The 26,114-nt window shown below is 44.7% G+C and overlaps 1 protein-coding gene across 3 annotated transcripts in view; it reads right to left on the bottom strand.

Annotated features, from left to right (window-relative positions):
* Window positions 1-26,114, bottom strand: part of LAMA3 (laminin subunit alpha 3) — a 253,876-nt gene that overhangs the window by 91,265 nt on the left and 136,497 nt on the right. For all 3 annotated transcript variants that reach the window (XM_026496108.4, XM_044382889.3, XM_044382890.3), the window contains 9 exons: window positions 20,887-21,047; window positions 17,879-17,987; window positions 16,110-16,207; window positions 15,060-15,204; window positions 12,933-13,059; window positions 12,704-12,843; window positions 11,071-11,186; window positions 9,693-9,904; window positions 8,494-8,698 (listed from right to left, as the gene is read on the bottom strand). In XM_026496108.4, the coding sequence (XP_026351893.3) occupies window positions 8,494-8,698; window positions 9,693-9,904; window positions 11,071-11,186; window positions 12,704-12,843; window positions 12,933-13,059; window positions 15,060-15,204; window positions 16,110-16,207; window positions 17,879-17,987; window positions 20,887-21,047 (1,313 nt within the window). The remainder of the gene's footprint in view (window positions 1-8,493; window positions 8,699-9,692; window positions 9,905-11,070; window positions 11,187-12,703; window positions 12,844-12,932; window positions 13,060-15,059; window positions 15,205-16,109; window positions 16,208-17,878; window positions 17,988-20,886; window positions 21,048-26,114) is intronic.

Genomic DNA, 26,114 nt, shown 5'->3' on the forward strand with positions numbered 1-26,114 from the left:
GGGGAAGGGTTAACCAAAGCACAGAGTATAACAACAGGGTTCCTGAGCCCTGAGCATATGAATCCTGGGCAAAAACAAGCAACCAAAGGACTTTTTGGTGGTGCCATGACAACAGGGAATAAAAAGGAAACTTCTTCTGTAAAGTCTGGCTGAACGTCTCTTAGAAACTACCTGAAGTCACCCTGACCTTGACACATTTCTCCAGAGAGATGCTCTGCCGTCCAGGGAGCTGCCCTCGCTGCAAAGGCAAGGAGTTTCCAGCAGAAGCTGCCTGCAGGTGCAGAGCGGCAGCGCTGGGGGTGCAGGTCAAGCGGATTCATCTCCAAGGCAATGGGCTCATGGCCAAGCCTTATGTAATGACATCTGCGCATGCGTGGGTGCTCTCCATGTGGCACAGACAACTAGAAAATCGGGTGTCAGAGTGAACTCTACCCTTTGCTCATTAAGTACAGTGGGTCTCTTAATATCACACTCCCATCAACTCCGGTCGTAATCTAGAATCCAAAGTCTACCTTCTGCATTCATCGATTCATTCCATAATCATTGAGTGCTTCCTATACACACATCCCTGTGTTAGGGGATGCAGCAAGGAGGGGACAAAGTAGAGTAAGTCGGTCTTGACCCTGGCACATTGTCACTGAGAACACAGGACACGGAGATGCAGAAAGTGAGGTAATCGTGTGAGAAATGGGACGAGCTTGAGGCACTGGGATGAGGAGGATGTCCCTGTGAACGCACAGAAGCCTTCGTCCTTCTTGGAGTTTGTACTTTCCACACATAATCCTTGAAGGATATGCAGAATTTGGGGGTAACAGAAGACGGGGAAGAGAACTGATACCTGGAGAACTGGACATATGTAAAGTATTTAGAGAAAGTAAGAAAACCAAGCCAGAGAAGAAAGCTGAATAAAGGCTTAAGTTAGGGTAGGTGGAGCCATATTACCATGACAGCCTGTCTTTATCCTGTCAGGGAGTTGAGACAGGTTCTTGTGCAGAGTGATGTGATGGAAGTGGCACCTGACAGACCTGGGTGCCCCCACGGCAGCCCACACACAACATGGCGCTCGCCATGCCACATTGCCATTAGTGGGTAGCACAGCTTCCCCTGCCAGACCGTGACCTCTGATGCATGAGGCACAACCCAAACTGGAGCAGGTGCTAGACAGAGTAGGAGCAATACAACATACTGGTATCCGACAAAATAGAATTTAAAGTAAAAATTAAAAATCACAGCAACTGAGAAAAATGTTTCATCTTAGTTAAAAAAAAAACAAAAAGATAAAATCATAAGTCTATATGCATTTATCAACATTGCCTCAAGTCCTGTAGACTAGATTAACAGTTCTGTGTATTAGTGCCAAGACTATGGGGAAAAGATATTTTTAAATCCCAGGATAATTACACAATTACACAATTACACTTGGCATATTCCTTTTCAATTAAGGGGCCAAAAAAAAAAAAAAAAGAAGGAATGAATGAATGAATGAGTGCATGAGTAAAGCAGGAAAAGGAAGGTCAATTAGGAGACCACCAATATCATTCAAAGATGAGGGGGGTCAAAGAACTTGACCAAGGTGGCAGCAGAGAGCAGAGACATGGAAAGAAAGGGGATAATGCATACCCTGCCAGAATCTGACACCTGATCAACTGTCGGGAAAAGGGGTTGATTCTAAGATGGTACTAGGATTTCAGGCTTTGGGGCCCAGGAAAAGACTGTCATCAGTAAGTAGAATTTTAACGAAAAATTCAAAGAGAGAAATGGTTTGAAAGGCAAGACAATGACATGGGTTTCAGCTATGCAATCAGAGTTGGAAGAATTTTGGAGTTGTAAGGGCCCTTCAGGTCATCTAATAGTTCATTATACATGTGAGGGACAGGTGCTCAAAGAGGTTAGGGGACTTGTCGAAGGTCCCCTAAGTGAAGCCAATAAAAGAACCCAGGTTGAATTGATTTGCAATGAAGGTGGGATAAGCTAGTCATCAAGGGTCAGGACCAGAGCTCTGCATCTGGAATCATCCAGGAGTGGGGGTGGTTGAAGCCAGGAGAATGGTTGGGGTTTCAGGGGGACAAAGTATAGAGGGAAGAAGGCAGACAGCCAAATACTTGGTGAATAGTAATAATAGCTAATACTTACTGGGTGCTAGTGTGTGTCGGGTACTGTTCTAAGGTCTCCTGCACAGCGTGGTTAACCTTCTGAAGAACTTGATGAGATAGGTGCCTCCGGTATCTCTATTTTATAGATGAAGAAAGAAGGCATAGAGCGAAGAACCGTACTCAGGTCACCCAGACAGTGAGCGGCCATGACACATGCAACCTCGTGCCAACTCACACCACACATGCTCTCAGTCTGCAGGAGACTGAACCAGGGACATAGCCACAGAGTGATCGCTCAGAGAGACATGGAGAAAGACACTGGCATTACGGAAGGTGAAGAAAGACAGAAAATGTAGTTAAGAACTCTGAGCTCCGTCCCCGTGGCAGGAGCCCCATCCACCCGGCTCACCACTGTGGTCCAGTGTCCCCCTGACACTGTCTGGAATTTACCAGTCCTATTAATTGAGGAAGTGCATCAAAAGAATTGCTTCTCCAAGTCGGCAGGGCTGATGGAACTATGCCCACAGCTGGAAGCACTTTGTCCCAAGAATGCCAAGTCTATGACCTTTTCCGGCATTTTATTTTTCCATCTAACACAAACATTGAGTAAATCCGTGAGGATTCTCAGAGATCGACGTCCCCTCAAAAGGCGTTCCTTTTGCTACTGCTCTTCTGAAAAGGCCCATTTGTACACGTGGCCTCGCTGAAAATCCGGGTGGATCGCCATCTCCTTTAGTGGATCTCAAAACAGCCTGAAAGTGGTCGGCATCGTGCTCGTTTTTTAAAGCAGTGATTCCCGGCTTCTTGTATCTGTCAACGACTGATAAAATCTTCAGGACATTCTAGCCCTTTTGTTTGTTCACAGGACCCGATGACATAATCTTCCATTATTAAAAGCAAGGCAAAGGTACTTTTTTCATTGGCTTTCTATCAGATTGAATTAGTGTTGCTATTAAAAGCAGAATCTTGATCAATATAAGCATCTTTAGGACCTCAATTGAGCGTTGGCCAAAATAATGGACTTTTTGGCATTTGTACAATATAATTTTGCAATATTTTGTGTGTTACAATCAGAGATGGAAGAGGAAATAGAACAGAATTTTAAATTTAGGTGGGAAGGTAGAGATAGTTTTACCAAACATTTAATGACTTAGGAAACTGAGACCTAGGAAGGCAGAGTAATTTGCCCAGTCTTCTAGGTAGTTTATGACAAAGGTGAGTCGAGGACTCAGTTTTATGCCTCCAACTAAACTTATTCCCAATTGCCTCTAAAATAACACCAGTTTTAACCAGGTAGAGACTGAATATTGTGGATTACTCCAATTATTTTTGTAACTTATTTTAAAGCAGATTAATATTTATAACAGTTTCATTTTCTTTTAGTATGATAAACTTGAACACCTATAAACAGTGAAATAAAATTTGAAAATTCCAATTTTTAGGTTTTGTGATCTGTGACAATCTGTCCAACTGCAGGAGAGTCTGCTGTATCCCTGAGAAAGAATGTGGTTTTTTTTGTTGTTGCAAGCTCCAGGTATCTTTGATCATTTCTTTCACACGAACTTTAGGCTCCTCTAAACACATTCTTCACTTTCATTAGGAAATTTCATTTGGGGGTGGGGGAAGAACATTCTTTCTTCTAATATTTTCTAAAGAAATCACTGTTTGGGTAATCACAAGCTTTTTCCGCATCAACAGTGTAATTACCCCAAGCAATTTGTGTAATTTAGAGTCACAATAAACTGAAAGTTTTTCTCACATTATCTGCTAGGGGCCCTTTCATGACAAATCTGCTTTGATCACGGAGAGATAAGTCACCCCCTCAGGTTATTACAGTCTCTTTGGTAATGTCAAGATAAACAATTTCACCTCTTGGTTTAGGTGTGATACGGGCCAATGAGATTCCGTTCCTGTTGATGTTTCTTTGGGTTTGGGCAAAACTAGACAGCATGCCTTGGTCCTGAGTTAGGACTTTTCCAGTCTACTGAATTGTCATTGTTATGCACAACTAATGAATTATTGAACACTACACAAAAAACTAACGATGCACTATATGTCGGCTAATTGAATTTAAATGAAAAAAAAAAGAAAAACAAATTGTCATTGGCTAGTGAAAGTTTGTTAAACGCCCCTTATAATCCACCTAAGAGACTGTAGCAAATCTATGATCTATCACAGAGGGCACCTCAATGCATTTTTACAATTCTTAATGCATTCCTGATTTCCTTCATCTGCGGCAGCAGTCTTCGGAAACTGTGTGTGAGGTAGTGTTTGCAGCAATGTATTCTGTTGACCAGTTACTCCCTCTTACAATTCTCCCATTATTTCTCAGACAGAGAATTCCTCTCTGTCTCCTGCCTGAAAACTCTCCTTGGTTCCTTTGCCTCCCACAGTTAAACAAAAGTACCCCCGCAGAACCCACACCTGCCGCTTCCTCCTGTGTGTCCACGCCGGCTCCTCGGGGTCCTCATTACTCTAACCTCCTCCCAAACTTCCATCCCAGCCCCAAGCTCCTCACGTGTATGTTCTGCTTTCAAAAGAAAAACCGAAGTAGTCATTATGGAAAAACAGCACTCTGCTGGTCTGCCTTCCACTTATTTTTGTGGCTTTGTTTTTATTTTAATTATATATGGGAGTACTGCAATGTTTTCAGTGTTTAGGGCTTTCAGTTTCTTCATGCAGAAGTGATTGAGGTCACTACAGAATCCCGGGTTCCGTCCTCTGCCAGCTTCCCCCCCCCCCCCCCCCCCCGCCCAACCATCCCACGCAGGCTCACTGATCTTCCTCTCCTGGTCATCTTGAGTTTTTCATCCTCCAGGTTATGCAATGCTTATTCTAATGTTCAAGTGGAACCTCTTCTTTTGGCTTTTTTTTTTTTTTAAGATTTTATTTATTTATTTGAGAGAGAGCTTGCACACAAGCGGGGTGGGGGGGGTGAGGCAGAAAGAGAGGGAGAAGCAGACGCCCCACTGAGCAGGGACCTGATGCTGGTACGGGGGCTCCATCCCAGGACCCTGAGATCATGACCTGAGCCAAAGGCAGACACTTAACTGACTGAGCCACCCAGGCACCCCTCTTTCAGCCTTTTTATACCCAGATTCCTGCTATGATACCTCTTGAATGAGCAGAGGATGTTAGTGGTAAGACCCCTTCTGTTCATCTTGCATCTTTGTCAGATTATTCTTTATGCTGAAGGGTTCACACAAACCAATTCCACATAAAGACACTGAATTATTTCCTCTGATTTGTTCTTCAAATATATTAAAATGAAAACATTTATTCCTAATTCAGTCTGTTTGCCTTTTTTATAACATCCTGGATTTCCTTTTCTGAAGCCAGTTCTAATTCTATGGTTTCCTTTGGTCTGCTAGATGTCCTGGGGGAGCTCTCAGGATGTTTGTGTGTGTTGTATTTATTTTTTATTATATGTGTGTGTGTATATATATATATTTTTTTAGGGGGAAGGGGCAGGGGGAGAGGGAGAAAGAGAATCTTAAGAGAATCTTAAGCAGGCTCCACATCCAGTGTGGAGCCCAATGAGGGGCTCGGTCTCACGACCCTGAGACCATGACCTGAGCTGAAATCAGGAGTCAGACACTTAACTGAGCCACGCAGGCGCCCCATGTTTGTGTGTGTTTTGGACAGAGGTGCTGCTGACATGGTTCAACAGCAACAGACCGGCTTGGCTGAGTGTCTTTCAACTGTTGCTCTAACTCTCCCGTGACCACCTTTTCACACCCATGATGGCAGACCTTGCTGCTGCAGCTCTCTTGGCTTCCTGAAAAGAAATAGTCCATCCTCCTTATCCTCGTGGATGTTTCCATTGAGAGCCACGTATTTTATTTACAAATACTCTGGAGCTCTGGTATCAAATGTTTATAATGGCTATCAGCTTGCGGTCTCTAAGAGGGCTTTGATTTTCAAGAAAGGGAGATTGGCACCCCTGGGAACATGAAAAGGGAGAGGTCAGTGGTAAGGAAGTGACGGGAAATACTGGTGCACTGTTGCTACTTGAGGGAGGAAGGCTCTGGTACAGATAGAAAAGAACAAGATGAAAAGCATAGTGGGGCCGAGAGCCTCCAGATGGAAAGTGATACCCATCCATGGAAGAACAGAAGGAAAAAAAAGACAGCTCTGCGAAATGAAGAGGTAAGGAGAGGAGACGTCGAGAGGACTACCAAACAGCCCAGCTGAAATGAGGCAGCGTGGCTGCACGATAGACCAAATCTACGAGATTCTGGCATTTGTCCAGCTACTGTTTTGGACCGAGGGCTCACAGAGAGGGAATGGAGGCCATTTTCCCTGGGGAGGCAAATCCAGGTCCGTAACAAAGTCACAGGATCACACATCTTGTCTTTCTCTCTCCCTCCTCTACAGTGGACTGCGTCATGATGGGCACAGACAGGCTCTCTTGGCGGCCCACTCCTCCACCCTCTGCAGCCATGAGCCTGCAGGCGTCTCCTGGGCACGGGGCATCTCCAGTCTTAAGCATTCCTGCAGCTCTGTGCCCTTAGCCCAAGTGCCACTGTCTTCCTCCATCAGTTACTAACTGGAAATAAGCTAGACGTTTTCATGGGCCTAGGGGTGAATTCGAGACCCAGTGTAGCATCTTTGGTAATGAGCTAAGAGCCTAACTTCCGTCCGGAGAACAGCTTAAGCACTGGACGGAACAGAACCTAACATCTGTTAACTAATGGGATGAAACAACTCTGGATGTCCCTCGAAATCCTTGTGCAAATCGCCTTCAGTGTAGACCCACAGGTTGAGAAGGATGAGCAACCGAGCTGAGTCAGGGCGGACTCACACCTGTGCTTTTAAAGACTTGGAATGTTTCATGACTCAAGTTGTCACTCAGCTTCCTTTCCTGTAGCACAAAGGGGCTATGAGGCCCCCAGGCAACAATTACAGGTGTGGTGAAGGGCCCTTCCTTAGGAAAAGTGCACGTTGCTGCAATAGAGAGTAGAATTTTGTCCCCAAAAAGACATGTTCAAGTCCTAATCTGCAGTACCTGAGAAGGTGATCTTATTTGGAAAGAGAGTGTTTGCAGATATAATCAAGTTAAGATGAGGTCATGCTGGAGTAAGGTGGGCCCTAATCCAATATGACTGGTGTCCTTATAAGAGGAGACACACACAGAGAACACCATGTAAGGACAGAGACACACCAGGAGGAGCCATGGGATGGTGGCGCAGAGCTTGGAGGGACGCGCCTACAAGCCAAGCAACCCCGAGGATTGCTGGCAACAGTAAGAGGTAAGAGGAAAGCATGGAACAGTCTTCTAGAGACTTTAGAAAGGGCATAGCACTGTCGACACCTTGATTTCAGGCTTTAGCCGTTAGGACTATGAGAAAAGAAATGTCTGTTGCTTTAAGTCATCCTGTTTGTGGTAAGTTGTTACGGCAGCCACAGGAAATGAATACAGCTGCCTTTCAGCCGGAGTCATGGACGCCTGCCACCAGCAGCAATGGCCTCCCCCACCCCGGCTGTCACACCCAGATCACCCACACAGACCCCAAGACATCTCCTCCCCATAGGTGGGGGGAGTGTGGGGCAGGTGGTGAGCCTTACCCTCGCTCCTGCACACTGCCATACAGGCCATGCGGAAGCTCTGGCTGTTTCTCCCCACATAACCCCCTCTCTGACCCTTTCTAGCCTCTTCTCCTAGAAGACTGGATTCATTCTGTATCCTCTGAGGCCATTCCCCAGTCCTACTGACATCAGGCTGATCACCTGCTATCGTGTGACATTGGCCTCTAGTTCCCCACGCACAGCTCAACCCACGGAGCCGAACCTCCTAGCAACACGGCATCTGTGGGAGCCGACGTGTGCCACTGTCCCTTACCAGTTGTGCACTGGGCCTCTCGGTCAGTCATGATGGCAGCCCTGCTCTCAGGTCAGGCTCCCCAGCATATACCTTCGTCCCTTACCTGCCCACCCCCCAGCCAAGGCCCACCATGGAGGCCCTAGCACCCCTTCGAGCTTGCCTGTCTGAGGACAGCAGGCCTGAGACCCTCAGACTTTGTCACGTACTGTCCTCAACAAATACACCAGCTTACCAGAGAATGAAGACTGGGAGCCCAAACCTAAATACCAATGGATAGGTGCTCACCACACGGTGACACAGTAGAAGAAAAGATAACTTAATTATGCATACAGATGGGACACCCGAGAACAACGCTGCAGTGCATGGGCAAGACTGTTTATGACTTCAGGCGCCTGGCCGTCCACCTGCCCGGACTCTACCCTAAGCCTGAGGGGCCTAGTTTCTCCACACACCACAGCCCATCCAAGCTGGGGAGCTCCACCCTGAGGTGAGCACAGTGCCGTCCTGTGAGACACGGGAAGGAATGGTGACTGGTATGTGTAGAGGACATCCTCCCTTCCCCTAATAGGACCTCACCTGCACTGCCCGTGGTCCCTGTTGCACTCCGGGGTGACAGCCCCAACGGTGCCCCTCCTGGAACAGTTGCAGCCTTCGCAGCCAGCCAGGGGGTGGAAGCTGAAGGAATGGGTGTCACACACGTCACACTGGGGCCTGACTGTGTGGGGAGGGCAGAGGCATTTCCCCGTCACCTCTTCACAAAGGCGTGGGCCACAGCTGCATGCTGGCCAGGGAATAAAGAGACACGGTGTAAGGGAGAGATGCCACCCAGCCTCCAGCAGCACTTCACCAACTGTCAGTATTTCCAGAAGCTTCCAAAGGGCCTGGGAGAAACATCTTGCTTTTTCTTCATTATGGCATTATTGAGTGTGACTAATCTGAAAGGTACGTTTCTTGGGGTCCAGACCAACTATACCAAGTGCTCACGGCAGACACAGTGTATGAACACTGACTGAGGCACAGCTGGACCCACTGGTGTCCAGACAGGAACTCAAAAGAACCCACCCAGCTGTAGTCCCATGCCATTCTAACAAGATGCCTCTCATCTGTCAGAGGGGCCTCTCCTTACAGCCTCCCTGAAGGGGCTCCACGTGACCTCAGCGCAGCGGGGCTCAAGGTCAGGGCATAACGCAGCAGCAGCACCCTCGGTAGGCAAACGCTGGTCTCCAGGTGAAGAGTCTGCTTGCACCACGCGTGCACCGCTCACTGCCGCCCCGTGGCCTGTGCTGACCCTCCGTCTCAGGCCACAGGATGGTTCTTCGATAAAAGCCCCCAGGCTTCCCACTCAGAAAGAACGATGCTCCTGTGACCTTGGCTCTCCTCCTAGTTCAGTTGAGTTTGGTTAGGCTGCAAAGATTGAAGGGGCTTCCACGAGGAAGAGGGATGGAGCTGTCCAATAGTTTCATGCTTAAGGCTCTTTAAACTCATCTGTTTTGCCAAGTGCATGGGTCACATAGCACAAGAAACACAAATGTTTATCTTCTAGAACCAACCTATTCAGACTGTGGTCCATGGACCACTGGCATGGGCATTATCTGAGTGATTAAAAGACATGCAGACTCTTGGGCCCCAGCACAGGCCTCCTGAATCAGAACCTGCATTTTCACAAGATCCCCAGGTGAGTCTCCAGCACAGTGAGATCCAAGAAGGCCCGCCCTAGGTGAGCGGCACCCACCTGGGACCAGAGACAGCCCTGGACGCCCCGAACATGCACTTACGCTTGCAGTGTGGGAATCCGTAGTAGCCCGTTCGACAGCGGGTACACTGCCGCCCAATGACACTGGGCCGGCACGGGCACTGCCCGCCCTCTGCGCTGCAGTGACGGCCAATGGCCCCGGTGGGGTGGCACTCACAGGGCAGTGCTCCCTTGTGGTAAAGGGCCACCAGGGACCTGGCAGAGTTCTTACAGAATCTAGAGGCCGTCTGGGGACTGTGAAGACAAAAATAATTCATGGCATTATCCCGGGAGGCGTGCCCCACAGTAAAAGTCCCAATCTTCTCCTTCCCATTTGCTCCACCAACTGGTGTTTTGGGGGAGGGACTCTGGCTGTGGAGTCTGGCAAGAAATGAGGGAATACACCACCCCTGGATTCACAGCCAGTGACAGCCAGCTTTCCTTCCACCCATCCACTCCAGAACACATGCCAGGACTGGTGGGTGGGAACTTTTGGGGGCTGAAATAAAAGGGTGAAAATTTACCTATAGGATGAATTCTATGGTATGTGAGTTAATCTTAATAAACCAGTTACAAAAAAATCATACCTTGATGTATATGCACTAATAACGATAACAATGGGAGAGGGAGGCGGCAAAGTGCCTACTTCTATTGAATGTTGTGTGTTAGAAGTTTTGCCTTCATCTCACTTAACCTCACAACCATCCAACCAGTTAGGCCTAAGCCTCATTTCATAGATAAGGCAACTGAGGCTTTTAGAAGTTAAGCAACACGTCCGAGGCCACAGAGCTACAGATTGGCCAAGCAGACATTCAAACCCCTAGCTGTCGGATTCAGAGCCTTTACTCTTAATATTTTCTATACAGGAGACTTCTGACCACCAGGGCCCCTCCAGAAACCTGCAAGGGGGCAGGTGGGTCTGCAGAAGAGAAGAGCAGGAGCCCAAACTCAAGGCTGTCCTAGGCTCTTGGAATTCAAGGATCCAGGGAGAGGGGACAGGGAGGTTCGCCTCTCTGTGACACTTCCCACACAATCAGATGGCAAAGGAGAGGGCGAATCCAGGCTGATGTGCTTCCTGGTGGAGGGCACCCCATGGTCTCTTTTAGGAATCTGAGTTGGACAACAGGATGCAGCAAAGAGGCCAAGAAACTCCTGAGCAGCCTGTGAATTCCAGCTCGGAGGGTGAACATCTGGCAGGATGGAAGTTGAGGACAATACTCTTGCCCAAATAGGCAGCACAAGGTCTGGTGCAGGATGGTGTGCGCAGAGGAAAAGCATCTCCCTCCCTGGACCCAGGACGCACTGCCACTCCCGTGGGCCCGAGGAGGAAGAAGACAGACCCGAGGGCCAGCCCCACCCTGGGCCTTGCTCTGAGCACAGATGTGGGAGAGCCTGAAGAAGCCCCTCAAAGTGATACTTACTCAATATAAAAACTGTTTCCTCCACAATTGGTGATAAACTCAAATGACTTGTCCACTGATTTTTTGTGAAGTATTTGGTAGTCGTAATTCTCCGCAGGCACCACTAGAACACGGACCTAAAGGAAACCTGTCAGCATGGCTTTGGATTTCCAACAGCAGGGCACACCTACAGCTCTTCATTATACTTTCTCTTCACTAAGATCAATATGCTTTATTGTGAAGCCCAACACCACATGAAACAGCGTTTATGAAAAAAGAATCACAAGAACTACCCGAAGCCAGTGTTAGAGGTTCAACCCACGTTCCTATGTAAGAAGTAGCATGTGCTGGGCAGACCCCTTGGACACCTGCTCAGAGAAGCAGCAGCCTCAAGTGCTCGGTGGGGACAGGACAGCTAAGGGGTCATCAGGGACCAGTTAGGAGGGCCAGGGCCCCATGTGATCTATGCCTGGGATGACCCTGGATCGCCGAAGGTCACATTTTGTATTTTTAAAGATGAACAAACTAAAATGGCAGGACCAATGGGGGAAACGCATACCATGGCTTGCCCTGAAGCTTACATCACGTCGGATACGCTGTTATGAATAACTGTAGCCCTGGTCTTTAAAAGCACTGCTCGGCTCTCTGTGCCTGTTTCAATCAGACTACTCCAGTAACAAATGCTATAGGAAATTTCAGATGTCTTTGTCAACTGGTCACCAACTTCTAACTCACAGAGAGCCCACTGCTCGCATGCTATTCAGTCAGTAACCATTTGCCAAGCACCGTGTGCCGGGTGGTATCCTAGGCATAGGGGATACACAATGCATAAAGTCAGGCCCCGGTCCCCTAGGAAGATGGCCTCCTCGGAGAGAGAAGGAGGCATGAGCAAGAAACTAAAGGGTCACACAGCAGGGCCTGGACAATGCTACCTTGCTCCCTGGAAGGGATGAGTCCATCAACCAAGGTAACAAACAGGGTAGGGGATGCCTGGGGTTGTGCGGGTAATAGGCTTAAGTCTGAGGAACTCATGAGGTCCCCAGCTATGCAGATTCACAGTAGATGGTCCCACACTGGGCCTGGAGCTCAGAAAATATCAGAGATGAATTCAGAGATGTGATGTCATTCCCCCACAAGAGAGAACAGAATCAACGGGTACAGGTGATGTTATCCAAAGAGAAATGACAGAACAAGAGCTCTCAGTATCACACCCAAGGGAACGCCACCATATGTGGACAAAAGAAAAGATAAATCCCTGAAGGAGCACTACAGAAAGTGGGAACAAAATGAGAGAAAGCAGCAACGGAAGCCCAAAAAAGAAAGTTTCAAGAACAAAGGAAGATTAAATGCTTCAGAAAGAGACCAGTCAGGTGAAGAGTGAGGAGGGGCTGATGCAGAGTGAGACCCTTATCACCAGAGCTTCCCGCCAGGGAGTCTTCTCTTCCTATTCACTTACCCATTGTTCCAATTTCCCTTGACTTTAATTGTCACCTGCTTTTTTTTTTTTTTTCCAAAAGGTAGCTATAAAATTTAAACATTTTTCTATATGACTTCAATTCCTTAGAGGAATTATTGTCACAAGCCAAACAGGCACAGAGAATGGAGGACCAAGGAAAGCACATGAAGAGCAAGCTGAGGGAGAAGCAGACCGTACCAATACTAAGGACTTTCCTTCTGGAACCTTCACAGTCACAGCCACCTCTGGCTTTGAGATGTCAAACTCAACTTGATCTTCAGCAATGACTTGGTCCCGGCAGCCAAGCGTGTGGGGACAAAAAGAGGCACGGAAGACACCTGGAGGCAGAGCAAGAGAGGAGTGCCTGTCACAGTCTTGAAAGGCCCAGCCAGGCGTGTAGCCATAGCATGGGCTCCCTGACGCTCACCTGGCCACAGCCGCCCTCCGTCCACGAAGACCTGTGTGGGAAATGTTGGGTGTGCTGGTTGATAAAAATGGATGACAATGACATATCGGCCTAGGCGTGGTACGAGTCCTCGCAGGGTTACTTGGTTCTAGGTAGAAAAAATAAGATTAAAAAAAAACAAACAAACTTGTCAAGTTGCAGAGCTATGAACATTTAGAGTTTAAAGACCAAAACTATCTAGGTATTTACCCAAGTGAAACGGAAACCTATCACACCAAACTTTCACTTGAATGTTTACAGCAGCACTATTTGTCATCAGAAATACACGAAACAAACCAAACCACCTGCAACTCAGAATGGATGAACCCACAGTGTGCTGCAGCCATAACTGATGTCAGATGGAGTGTCATTTGGTACAATTACTTCGGAAAACTCTCTGGCAGCTTTTACCAAAGTCAAACACATCACTGAGCAATTGCACTCTTAGGTACATACCCAACAGAAATGCATGTGTGCCATACGGCTGTGTGAGGATGTTCCCAGCATTCACATACCACTTGGAATAACCGAGTAAGAAAGAGGCAGACTCCATTTTGGATGTTTGACTGACAGGTGTCAAGCCCCTTCGCTCACCTTTAGTCTTTTGCCCCACACCTGCACAAGCCAATAAGAAGGCCCAGATGCACATCCTTGGCACAGGCAGGAAGTTCAAGCCACACTAATTCTAGCCCATGGGAAGGGAGTCCTCACCTTGTGCTCCTCTATCTTCCCCTCACCCCTGCCCAAACACAGTGAAAACCAGAGTCATGCCCCCACTTTTGTTCAAGCTAGACGGTGAGCCCTGCTCACAGAAAACCTCATTCTGTGAGATATGTCTTTTCAAACCCTCAAAAAAACAAGAAAAACAGCAACCATATAAGATTATCTTCATCTTTCAGATGAGAACCATGCCTTGAAGAAGGTAAGTAATTTAATAAATGTCATATTCTAATTTAAGAGCAAAACCAGGACTAGAACTCCCTTGTCATGATTTCAATTCCTCTCCCCCCTATGATTCTGGGTGGACTTCCCCATACAGGCTCTTATTAAATTTTCTCTCTCAGATCCTGTTAGTCTTCTAACTTGATGCAATGTGAATGGACATGAGCCATCTCTAGGATTAAAACGATATCATATCATTAGGGTAAATAGTAAGTCCCGCAATTTCATAGTTTACAGTGAAAAAAATAGAGTCCCTTACTATATTCCATCCTCATGCTTTAGATTATTAATCGATAAATGTTTATTGAGAATTTCCTGCCTGCAAAGCATTTTGCCGGTATAGTTGGGGATGCAAAAAATCTATTAGCCAGAGCATCTTCCTCAAGTACTTATATTCACCTTGGGAAGACAAATGATCATCTCAACAATGTTACATAGCAGTAGCCCATGAAAATATGATGTATCACAAAATGGCCATGAAAAACTGCCAAAAGATTGTGTAGATAGAGATACAAAAAGAAAAGAGAACTTCGGGACGGGGTGGTCATCGACAGGATTAGCCAGATGGCTCACATCCGGGATTCTCCACAGTTGAGAGTAGAGGTCCTCAAACTTCAGGGGCATCCACCTCCCAGGGGTGAGGGGAAGGTGGAGGAGCACAAGGTGAGGACTCCCTTCCCATGGGCTAGAATTAGTGTGGCTTGAACTTCCTGCCTGTGCCAAGGATGTGCATCTGGTCCTTCTTATTGGCTTGTGCATCCAAGCCCAAACCCCTCGGAGGGCTTATTAAAGCACAGACTCCTGGGCCCCACCTCCAGAGTTTCTGATTCAGTAGTTCTGGGGTGGGCTTGTAAAGATGCATTTCTTTTTTTTTTTTTTTAAGATTTTATTTATTTATTTGACAGAGATAGCCAGCGAGAGAGGGAACACAAGCAGGGGGAGTGGGAGAGGAAGAAGCGGGCTCCCAGCGGAAAAGCCTGATGTGGGGCTCGATCCCAGAACGCTGGGATTACACTCTGAGCCGAAGGTAGACGCTTAACGACTGCGCCACCCAGGCGCCCCTAAAGATGCATTTCTAACAAGTTCCCAGGTGATGCAGATGCTTCTGGTAAGGGCCATGCTTTGACAACCATGATTTAGAAACAACACACTTGAGGGGAGTCCCACCTGTGGCGCCTTCAAGGTGACTCCAGTAACAACTTCGGCAGAAGGCAAAGGATCCTGGGGCAGGAAAGGGGAAGACTCACCACGTGGGACTTCCAAAATTAATGCTGTTGGAGGGGTTTCAGGGACCAGGGAGACACAAGAGGCACTGAAAAAAAAGAATATTAAAAAACAACCAAAAATGGAAGAACCATCCATTGGTGAAGATAGCGACTGTGAGCATAAGACTATGTGACATCAAAAGGATCTAGTCCAGAGAGAACCACAGGATTGTGGAGGGATCTTTGGACAAAGACACTCAGTGTAGTCAGTTGGCTAAGTGATTCCAGCAAGCCTGCTCGATACAATGAGCTAAAACAGAAAGAAAATCTTAATTTTGAAAAATAGTAACCAGACAGAAACTGATAGAAACTTTTTCCCTTCTAGAACTAAAATTCATGTTAAATGGGGTCAGTGCAATGAAACATCATTGTTCACCTCTAAACATAAATGTCGACGTTAAATCATATAAAAACACAGAACACAAACGCTCATCATTTCTTTTAGGCACAGCCCGACTTCACTGTCTTGGTGGCTTCTATAGTCCTAACCATATGCCTAAGATTTCATGACTGTGTCTATAAATTATTTTTGAAGCTACAACAAAATAACCATCCTGAAACCCCGATAATCACTGGTTAGTTAATCCTCATAACACAGCGGTGAGATGGGTCATTATTTTCACAGTTTTTTAAATGAGGAGCCTCAGACACAGAGATTAAAGGACTGGAATAAAGAGAGTCTTCGCGAGGGCTCAGAACACTCCGTAACTGCCCTTGAGGGCAAAGCTTAACCATTCCCCCCATTTGCTACTGTGTCAGCCTCCTGATATTATGGAATCCTGGAAAGACTGCAAGGGGAAATGATTTAGCTGATTTTTTTTTTTAACCCATCATCAGCCTTTAGTACCTTGGCCTATGATCCCTTCTGAAGTTAAGCATAAAGACACAGCCTTACAAGCATTATAGTACCACTCAGAGCACAAATAAGGGAGGAAGGAAGGAAATCCATTACCTTTGATTAATATAACCCCCGTAACTGGCAATGCATTTGACTTGAGGTTTCAGATATTCAGTTGAGAATTCTTCGATGGGTATGATACAAATTTGATGCTGTTGAGCAAATACAATGCAAAAAGGTAACATCACAGTTATCGGCAAAGCCAGTGGTATGGTCAAACATACTCTTAAAAAAGCTGGTAAGTAAAGACATTATAATTGTTATTTTAAAGTGGAAAAAACTGCAGAATGGCACTCCCTGTGGCATCATTATGTGCAACGAACCCTTTTTACTGTTTTACAGGATCACTGCCTGAATGTTCTTAGAATAGTCACATGCATAAATAAAATTATGAAGTTCAAAAACAACTCTTCGTCAGTGACTTTTGGTGTCTGTTTTCTCTCCTTCCCTGAGCTGATGCTGGCTCTTCAGACCCCTGGGCAAGGAGAGGGGGGATGTGGTCGGCAGCTGGGCAGCCTGTTTGGAGCCTGTCGTCTGTAGCTCCTGCTACAAATAATCTTTCTTAATAGAGGATGACCTGAATCTCAGGCACCTTTGGACTTCACGGAAGGAAGTGTCTCCAGATCTAGTTTCTGAGTCACATGAGAAACTCAGCATTAACTTCTCAATACATTTTATTTTAATCAAAACCGTATTACCAGCTTGATCACAAACCTATTGAGTAACAACAAAACTTTTTATTGAACACCTACTATATGCCAGGCACTGAGACTAAAGGATCCTCCAAGACCAGGATGGAGCTTACATTCTAGTTGGACATCTGAATGACATTAGACTGTTTCAAAAAGGGCAAACTTATGCTTAAAAGATGAAGACTCTACCCTGTTAAAATTCCCAAAGATGAAGAGGTTAGATTCGCTCGGATTGTTATGTTTAAAAAGAGAGTCACAATTTTAAAAAGAAAGTCTGAAGCCATTATATAATTTATGTAATAACTTTTAAAAACTCAATTCCAGATAATTCCTAAAAGAAGGCTCACAGTGTTTACTACTGTCAAGCACGAATATTTAAAACACATTAGAACAAGCTGGCCTAGCATTTCCAGAGTGTGATACATGCTTAATATTCACAGTTGACAGGAAGTTGCTTCGTACTCAGATAATCTTCTGTTCTCTGAGACATTTATTATAAATCTGGCCTCCCTTTCCTAGGCCAGTCCCACTGCCTGTTTATCATAATTCTCAATATTTAAGTTGTGCTATTAAAAGGGAGGCATTAGGGTATTTAATCTGACAAACTTGGTATTTTTAACTCTTAATTGTATATATTTAACTAACCGAATAATATACTTTTTGAGATAGAGTAACAATAGTCTGGAAAAGAAATACCAGCTGACTGCAACCTTGAAAATTCTGAAGGAATTTGCCAAGAAGCTAACAGACATTATAAAATAGTAAAATGGGCAAGAAAATAAACAGTAACTAATGGCATTTCTATACACCAGCATAAAAATAAACTAGGAACTATAATGACAGAAGATATTTCATTTATAATAGTAACAACGATCAACTTAATGAAACAGTTGTGTGAGATGTGCTCAAACTTGATACGCAAACTTTACCGGGTGCGATAAAAAAAGGCTCAAACAAGCGAAGGGTAAGACAGAGTTCTAGATGGGAAGAAAACACATCATTAAACTGGCAATTCTGTGCAGGTTCGTTTTATAGATGGAATATAAACCCAGCCGAAATTTTTATAAGTTTTAAAATAGAGAGATATCACCAAACGGCTTCTAAAATTCAAAGGGCAAAACAGAAGCGTACCAGAAGGAATCGGGCGCTGTGCGCCTTGAGCCGAACGCCTGCATCTGCTAACAGCTCGTACACAGCGAGGCGACTCCGGCCATCAGTCACAACACTCCGGCACAGGACGCTGCGGGAGGAAAGAGTGTTCTTAGCCTGACTCCTCTGGTCTCCCTAACTTCATGCCTCCCCGCGGGATAGCTGATTGCTCTTCTGTTTCTCCTGTTTATAACTAGGTCACTGACCGTGAATTTTCTGGCACAATGAGTTTAAGACGGATGCAGTCCACAATCAATACAAGAAAAAGAACCTTCTGATTGCGGCACATCTCAGGGCTAACGGCCTTGTTCACTTTTTCCACCCGGCTCTATGCAATACTTGGTCTAGTCATTGGGAGAAAAAGCCTCAGGGTCAATCATGTCTGATCTCCAAGATACAACCTTCTTAGAAATTTACCAATATTCTTGGTACCATCAGTGACTAAAGTTGCCTATTGGCCTCACAAAGATCAGTGATATCCCACACCACGTCAGCACTGGGCCTGGCCTTACTCCAGTCATGAGTAACCAGAGTTTGCCACTGGAAGCTCAGTCTGCTCCCCGTTGTACCAGCCGCGCTCCTTCCTTCCACTCCATCAGGTGAAATACGGAGTTCAGGAACATTTAAAAGGTCATGGTTTGGAACCAAAGAATACACTCTAATGGTAAAACCCATTAAGGAAGTATTTTTGGAGGAATGTTTCTGATTTCATATCCTGTAGCAACTTTTCTGTCTGTAAATACAATCTGGAAACTAGTTTGGAAACAAACTAAAAGAAATGACCATCTCTGGGAAATATTTGAAATAATTTATGCAATGACTTTTTGGTAAGGATTAAAATGAGATGGCGTATAAAGTGCCACAGTTACAAACTCAAAGAACAGCTGTTTTCTTTTCCCTTTTGAACACGTGTATGCGTGTGTGTGTGTGTGTGTGTGTGTGTGTACGAAATTAAAATGCATTCCTTTTGGTTCAGGCATAATCCTGGGAGTAAATATATGAGGTGACTCACTTATATTTAGTTTTATCCATATCCTTTTAAAATTCTTACTAAAAATAGACTAATGATAATAACTGGATTGATTTAATCATAAGTGAACCTCTCATACAGAAGGGCGATCAGATTTATCACAACACTGTTTGGAAAAGTGGTATTTTAATTAGCACCACTACTTTTCTGTTGGGATATTTTTTAAAATAACACCATTAGAACTCACTCGAGAAATGCTGGGAAAGGTTCAACCCTCAGCAGGAGAAGCTGCAATGTTGTAAGGGCCTGTCATTTGTAATAGACTTTTATGGGTCAAATATTTTCCCAATTGCACCATGTTTCTGGACTCCAGTACTTAAAGCCTGTTCATTTTTACTTGTCCACATGAGAGACAAATATTTTAGACTAGTGAAACCTTACCACGGGACGTTCCTAGAAATGGTTAAATACAATAAAAGGGGGTCCTAGTCTAATACAACACTGTCTTGGAATTCTGATGTCCCTGATAAAGAAGAACTTGGTGCTGTCATGTCCAGAGCCAAAGTGGTCTACAGACTACCGCACGGTTGTCTGCCCCAAATGCCATTCAGAAAGACGTCATGAAACCAGGCTCGTGGCTTATGGAATCCTGGAAGGGTGCCCTTTCTTTATTAGCTTTGAAACCACCCCTCTGCTTGGCCTAGATGTTCTCATCTCTTCTGAGATGGGTCAGAGAGTCATCAGGGACACCAGGAGTGTTTCCTCCCGGGCCCTTAGCCATCACCACTTGTATCCTGTGGAGCAGGAATCAAGCGAAGTAATCTGGACGGTGGAAGGTGGAAGGAGTCAGAGGGCTGAACCAGAGGGTGGCCAGGGTCTGGAGAAGCCCTGTCCCAGCCCTGTGGCCAACAGTCTCCAGGACTCGGGTGGTGAGGTGACCCACCCGCCTGGGAGTGTACATTCCAGTGGTTGCTGATGTCATCCACAGATGAAACTACCATTTTCAGGTAATGACAGAACATTCTGGGGAATTTTTTTTTTGCCCCATCTGGTGCTCCTATTAAAACTCCAAATGCAAGTATAGTCTTTGTTTGTTTTTGTCATCACCCCAGAAAAAAGGGCTGATTAGATTTTTTTAAAGATTCTTAAAAGAAGTCCTCACAATTTCCTTTTAGGGTCGCTGAGAGCATGATGTTAATTCAGTAACCATTTCATTAAGTCTCATAAAAGTTTCCATTCTGAGCTCCAAAAAGTAACACTTTTCATAAGTTCTTTTATTCATAAAACAGGGAAAATATCCAACTACTTCAGGTCATTTGGAGTTTGACAAAAAGCCATAGGTAAGTCGTGGAAACAAAATGTTTAAGGCCTTGGCCAAGAACTGTGTGGGTTCACCGCAGTTCTCCACCTGCTGTCTGAAAAGACGGACTCCCAGTGCCATTTATTATACAATTAATTTCGTGTTGAAAACACCCCTTGCACTGATTCTTTAATTCAAACATATTCTGGACATTTGCATAGATCTTGAAACAGTATGCAAAGAAAACAATGTTTAATAAATCTTTGTCAAAGTTCTTGGAAGACAGTAACTGAATCAGGGTGAATTTTTAAATCTTTGGTTAATTATTTTTCATCTCAAACATTAATTATTCCAGTCTCAGAAGGGCGTGTTGTGAAGGCAGTTTTGGCAGAGTCTTTTCTCTTTTTCCATGTGCCCATGGGCTCTGCCCAGCATTTGAGGTGTGAGCACAGAGTTCCCTGCACTACCCAGGGTTGTGGTTGCTTCATGGGAATCTGAGCCAAAGTGGTGAGTGGAACACACAGCTTTTCAAGAAAATGCAACAGAGAAGCCTCCCAATACTACACTGGGGGGAACACCAGAAAGCACAGTTTCCTGCTTGTTTTCAAGATCAGCCTCAAAAAGGAAACAACTTCCCAATCCAGATAAAAGCCAAAGTTCCCAAGGCTGACCTCTTGATCATTCCAGAACAAAGGAATCCCCTAGGACAGGACTGGTTACCTGTACTTGCAGCTGTAGATGTTCACCTGGCCTTCCAGGACAGACCCAGGGCTCTCCATGTGCACATCAACCACAGACAGCTGGTCTACTTCCGTGGCATACTCGACCACGACCACGTAGTTGCCCACCTGGGGGACCCGCAGCCGCAGATGCAGCTCCACCTGTCAGAGAGCCCGAGCACATGGACGTGAAATGTACTGGATGCAGTTACATGGGCAACAGTGAAACCAGGGCTGAGCAGACACCTGGAAATAGTTTTCTATGTCATCATAGTAAGAAACATAGTCCTCTAAGTAGGAATGCCAGAAAAAAATACAGGATGCACCATTAAATTTGAAATGCAGATAAACAACACACATAACTACTGTTTACCTGCAATTTAAATTTAACGGAACATTCATAGTTTTATTTTCTAAATCTGGCAACCCTACTTCAAGGGGCTTCTACTCCTTTCACCCATATATTTGCCTTGTTTCTCAAGGCAAAAGACACTCTAAAACTTGAGTAAAAAGGAATCTCCAATGGGTGATAAGAAGAATAGAAGTATGCCTTGAGGCTCTTTTGCTGTTCTTCAATTTAAAAAATGAGCTTAAAATTTTGTGGATGCAGATAATGGGAAGTGATACATGCACCCCATTCCTGGCACAGTAACTAATGATAGTTTGGTTTCATACTTCCAAACCATTGTCCGTGTCTGAAAATGCACACGTATGTACCTCTTTTTTAAGAAAAACTGCTCATAGTAGGCAATCATGGATGCTTTTGTACCATCACGGCAGAACTGAGCAGCTCTCACAGTGTCCATACGACTCTCAAAGCCAAAAATATTTACTATCTGGTCTTTTATTCCCCCCCCCCAAAAAAACCCGCCCACATCTGGTTAGGAGCTTGGAGTCTGGAATCATACTGCCTCTAGCTGTGTGACTTTGAGCAAGTTACTAAATGTCTATATGCCTCAGTATTCTCCAGTGTACAAATGAAGATAACAATAATATCCACTTCTTAAAATTATTATGAGGATTAAATGAATTAATATATGAAGAACTCTTAGAAATGTGTTTGGCGGGGCGCCTGGGTGGCTCAGTCGTTGAGCGTCTGCCTTCGGCTCAGGGCGTGATCCCGGCGTTCTGGGATCGAGACCCGCATCAGGCTCCTCCGCTGGGAGCCTGCTTCTTCCTCTCCCACTCCCCCTGCTTGTGTTCCCTCTCTCGCTGGCTATCTCTATCTCTGTCTAATAAATAATTAAAATCTTAAAAAGAAATGTGTTTGGCATGTCACAAACACTACATAAACACTGATGATTATAATTGTGATTATAATCTTTTGCCATGACTTGCTTTTTTTACTTAACAATATTTTCTCTGTTTATCACAGTACATGCAGATAAGCTTCATTTTCCCAATGGTTTCCTACCATTCCATAAAGTATGAGCATAAAATGATTTATTTAACTAATCCCCAATTGATGGACACTTAGGTTGTCTCTAATTTTCCCTATAACATATAAAGCTATATGATGATCCATCTATATATGCATCTATATAGAGAGATGGATGCATATCCTCAGGCTAGTATTTCTGTAAGACTCCTAGAAGTAGAATTGCTGGGTCAAAGTATACATGCAGTCCGATGTTCACAGCAGCAATGTCCACAAAGACCAAACTGCGGAAGGAGCCAAGATGCCCTTCAATAGACAAATGGATAAAGAAGATGTGGTTCATACATACAATGGAATATTACTCAGCCATCAGAAAGGATGAATACCCACCATTTGCATCAGGATGGATGGAACTAAAGGGGATTATGCTATGTGAAATAAGTCAAGCAGAGAAAGCCAATGGTTTCACTCATATGTGGAACATAAGGAATAGCACAGAGGACCATAGGGGAAGGGAGGGAAAACTGAAGGGGGAGAAATCAGAGAGGGAGATGAACCGTGAGAGACTATGGACTCCAGGAAACAAACTGAGGGTTTCAGAGGGCAGGGGGGTGGGGGAAGAGGGTAGCTGGGTGATGGGTATTAGGGAGGGCATGTGTTGTGATGAGCACTGGGTATTACATGCAACTAATGAATCACTGAACACTGCATCAAAACTAATGATGTACTATATAGTGGCTACCTGAACATAATAATAAAAAAAACCCAAAGTATTTGTGCATATTGAATGTCTGAGCCAATATTAGAACTACATTCTGTAGCAGTTTAACCCCTTCATTCTGTAAGCTCAGGCCCAGCCAAACTTTACCACACTAATTAAAATCCTCCTGCCCCTTGCCTTCAGGAAATTCACATTTACTGTTCTCTCTGCACAGCCCTGAGCCACACAACTAATATTTTCCACAGTGATTTTTCTATCACTTATATAATAGAAAGACTTCCCTCAGGGGGAAAAAAAAGTGGATTATCCACACCACTTTTCCACTCTGTTACAGAGTGAAATATGGGTCCATGTGCAGAGGTTATTACCAGCATTTCTCCCCTGGGCATCTCCAACAAGGGTCTGTCTGTCTTCACCCACCATAAAACACACACAGGCCAATGATGTATTCACTTCTCTCCCAGAAGTTATTACTGGCTGCCAGTTTTATCACAGTACTCTATTATAAATTTCTATTGTTCTTTCCACTCTGAGTCCTATAGATTGATTTTTTGGAAGACTTGTAGGAAGGCTTCGGCATACATCTGTTGGTAAAAGTAGGTTTGGAGAAACTCAGATAAAAGACAAATGATGGCAAATAGAAATTTTACTATTTGCTGTTTGTTATCAGTTATTTATCTTAGTAAAAGGGAACTTTAACAGAACCAGTGTCAAACTGGAAGGATCCTTCTGGTTTTATGGCACAGAACTGCCCTCACCTAGTTATGAGTGTTTCAAGATTAAGACATTAAAGGTGGGCATATCAAATCTCATATCTGATGCTTACACAAAACTAAGAGGGATGATTAACATATCTGATGTCAAAATGAGTCTTCAAAATGATTTAGTCAACATATACTTATTAAACACCTCCTCTATGCCAGCTCGCCTGATGGGCATACAATGGGAAACAAGACAGATCTGGTCTTTATCCTCAGACAGACTTTAATCAAATACTTAGATAATAAGACCTACACAATGTGAAATTATATTTAGGACAAGTGTTCTGACTAGGTGCTCAGGGGGCTACCTGAGCTGGTCAGGAAGACTAGGGAAGGGGGGAGACTTCCTGAAGAAGCAACAACTTAGCTGAGTGCTGGAGGAAAAGGAACAGATAGACAGGCCCAACAGGAGGGAGGAGCATTCAGGCAGAGGAAACACCCTGCAGTAGGAGGTTGACCTATGACATACAGTGCTGTGGGGTAGCAGAGATGTAAGTCTGAGAGACTGAAGGCAGGCCACAGTGGCGATGAACAGAGAGCAAGAAAAGCTATGATAAAACTGGAAGGTAAGGGGGATAGCCTTAGAGACCATTAAAATCTTTTGTCTCTATTCTAAAAGCAATAAGATGTTATTGCAATTTTCCAACTGTGTATGGATGAGGATGGGGTGAGAGGGTCAGTGATGATTAGATATTTCTATCAACATGAGTATGCTGACAATCATATGGAGTCAAGATTGGGAGATGCAATGGGCAAGAGCCAGGGTGAATGAGCCAATTAGGAGGTTACTGCAGAGATCCTTATGAAAGATGATTGTATATGGGGCAAGAAAGATACATGGAGAGAAGTAGAGACGTAAGAAAACTTTGGGATGTAGACTCAGAGATGGGTTGTCTTTGGTGAGAGAGAGAATGGAAGAAGTCATGGATGACCTGAAGGATTCTGATTTATACAATTAGATGGATGGTGGTACCATTTATTTAGGTAGGGACACTAAAATGTAATTTGAGATCCCTCTGAGACACCTAAGAAGTAATGTCAGGAAGGAAGTTGGCTATGCTGTTCTACATCTAAAAGGACAGGTAGGACAAGACGTACCAATCTGGTAGTTACCTGTGTAGAGTTGGTATCTAACCCAACAGGCATGGAGGAGGCTGCTTAGGGAGAGAACATAAAGTAAAAAGACAAAGGCTAAGACTGACCCTGAACAAATTCTACCTTTTAATGGCTAGACAGAGGTTGAGCTTGTAAATTATATTCTGAGAAAGCAGCCAGAGAGGTAGGAAGAGATCCAGAATACTCTTAAATTATGGAAAACAAGCTAAGAGAGCGTATTAACATGTAAGGGGTATTCAACAAGTATTGAAAGCTGCTGAGAAGCACAGATGAGGAATGAAAAATATCCACTGGATTTAGTGACAAGAACATCACTGGAAACCCTGGGAAAGAAAGAAAAGGTAAGTGGAAGGAAGGAAGAAAAGGGAATGGAAAGGAAGGGAAGGCAAGAGATGGGATGAAGGAAGGAAGAAAGGAAGAAAGCAAGCCAGCCAGACTGCTGTCGGTTGAAGTGTGAATGGAAGTGAAAGAATTAGAAACAGTGTATAATATAATAAAAAAATATTATTATATATATATAAAAAAGAAACAGTGTAGAATTGTCTAATTCTTTGCAGAAGTTTGGTTGTGAAGGAGGGAAGAATTATGGCTGAGAGACTGTGGGAAGGGAAAGGAGGGTTTTAATTAAAAAGAGGATAGAAGTTAGCATTTTTAAAATGTGCTGGGGACTTCCAGTTCAGATGGCACAGTGAGTTCCCATTTTCTGCACCCCTTCTCTCCAAGAGACAGCAACTACGGATAAAATGTTTTAAAAGGAAAACAAAAAGATATGCTTGAGATTAAAAGTGGTGGAACATAAGTAAAAGAAAAACTCAAAATGCACTGGGTCTGAAGTCAGGGGCCTGTTGTCCTCCAGGTCTGGAAGCACGCTGTTTTGGTCGGCAGCTCAGCTCATGCGGAGTAAAGAAAACTAAAGTTGCCTCATGCTTTAGAAAACTAAAGAGGCTCATGTCAGATCCAGGCTCATTTTTTGAAGACAAAGATGAGAGTTCCCTCAAATCATGAAAAGCTGAAAAAGCTGCTGACAATCTGCCACTTGGGTTTCAGCATTACAAGAAGCTGTAGAATTTGGGAATCAAATATCAAAGATGCAGCCTCATAACCAAGAACTGAGTTAAGCCACCCACTGACTTGGCGTCTGAATCAGCGCTAACCTAGTATCACAGCAATAGAAGCAGCACATTGTCATGCTAGCCTCTGAGCTAATGGTAAGGAGGACTGGGAAGACGTTGCAAAACTGTGAGGCTGAAATG

Source organism: Ursus arctos, unplaced genomic scaffold, assembly GCF_023065955.2.
Source record: "Ursus arctos isolate Adak ecotype North America unplaced genomic scaffold, UrsArc2.0 scaffold_17, whole genome shotgun sequence".
NCBI classification, from domain to species: Eukaryota; Metazoa; Chordata; class Mammalia; order Carnivora; family Ursidae; genus Ursus; species Ursus arctos.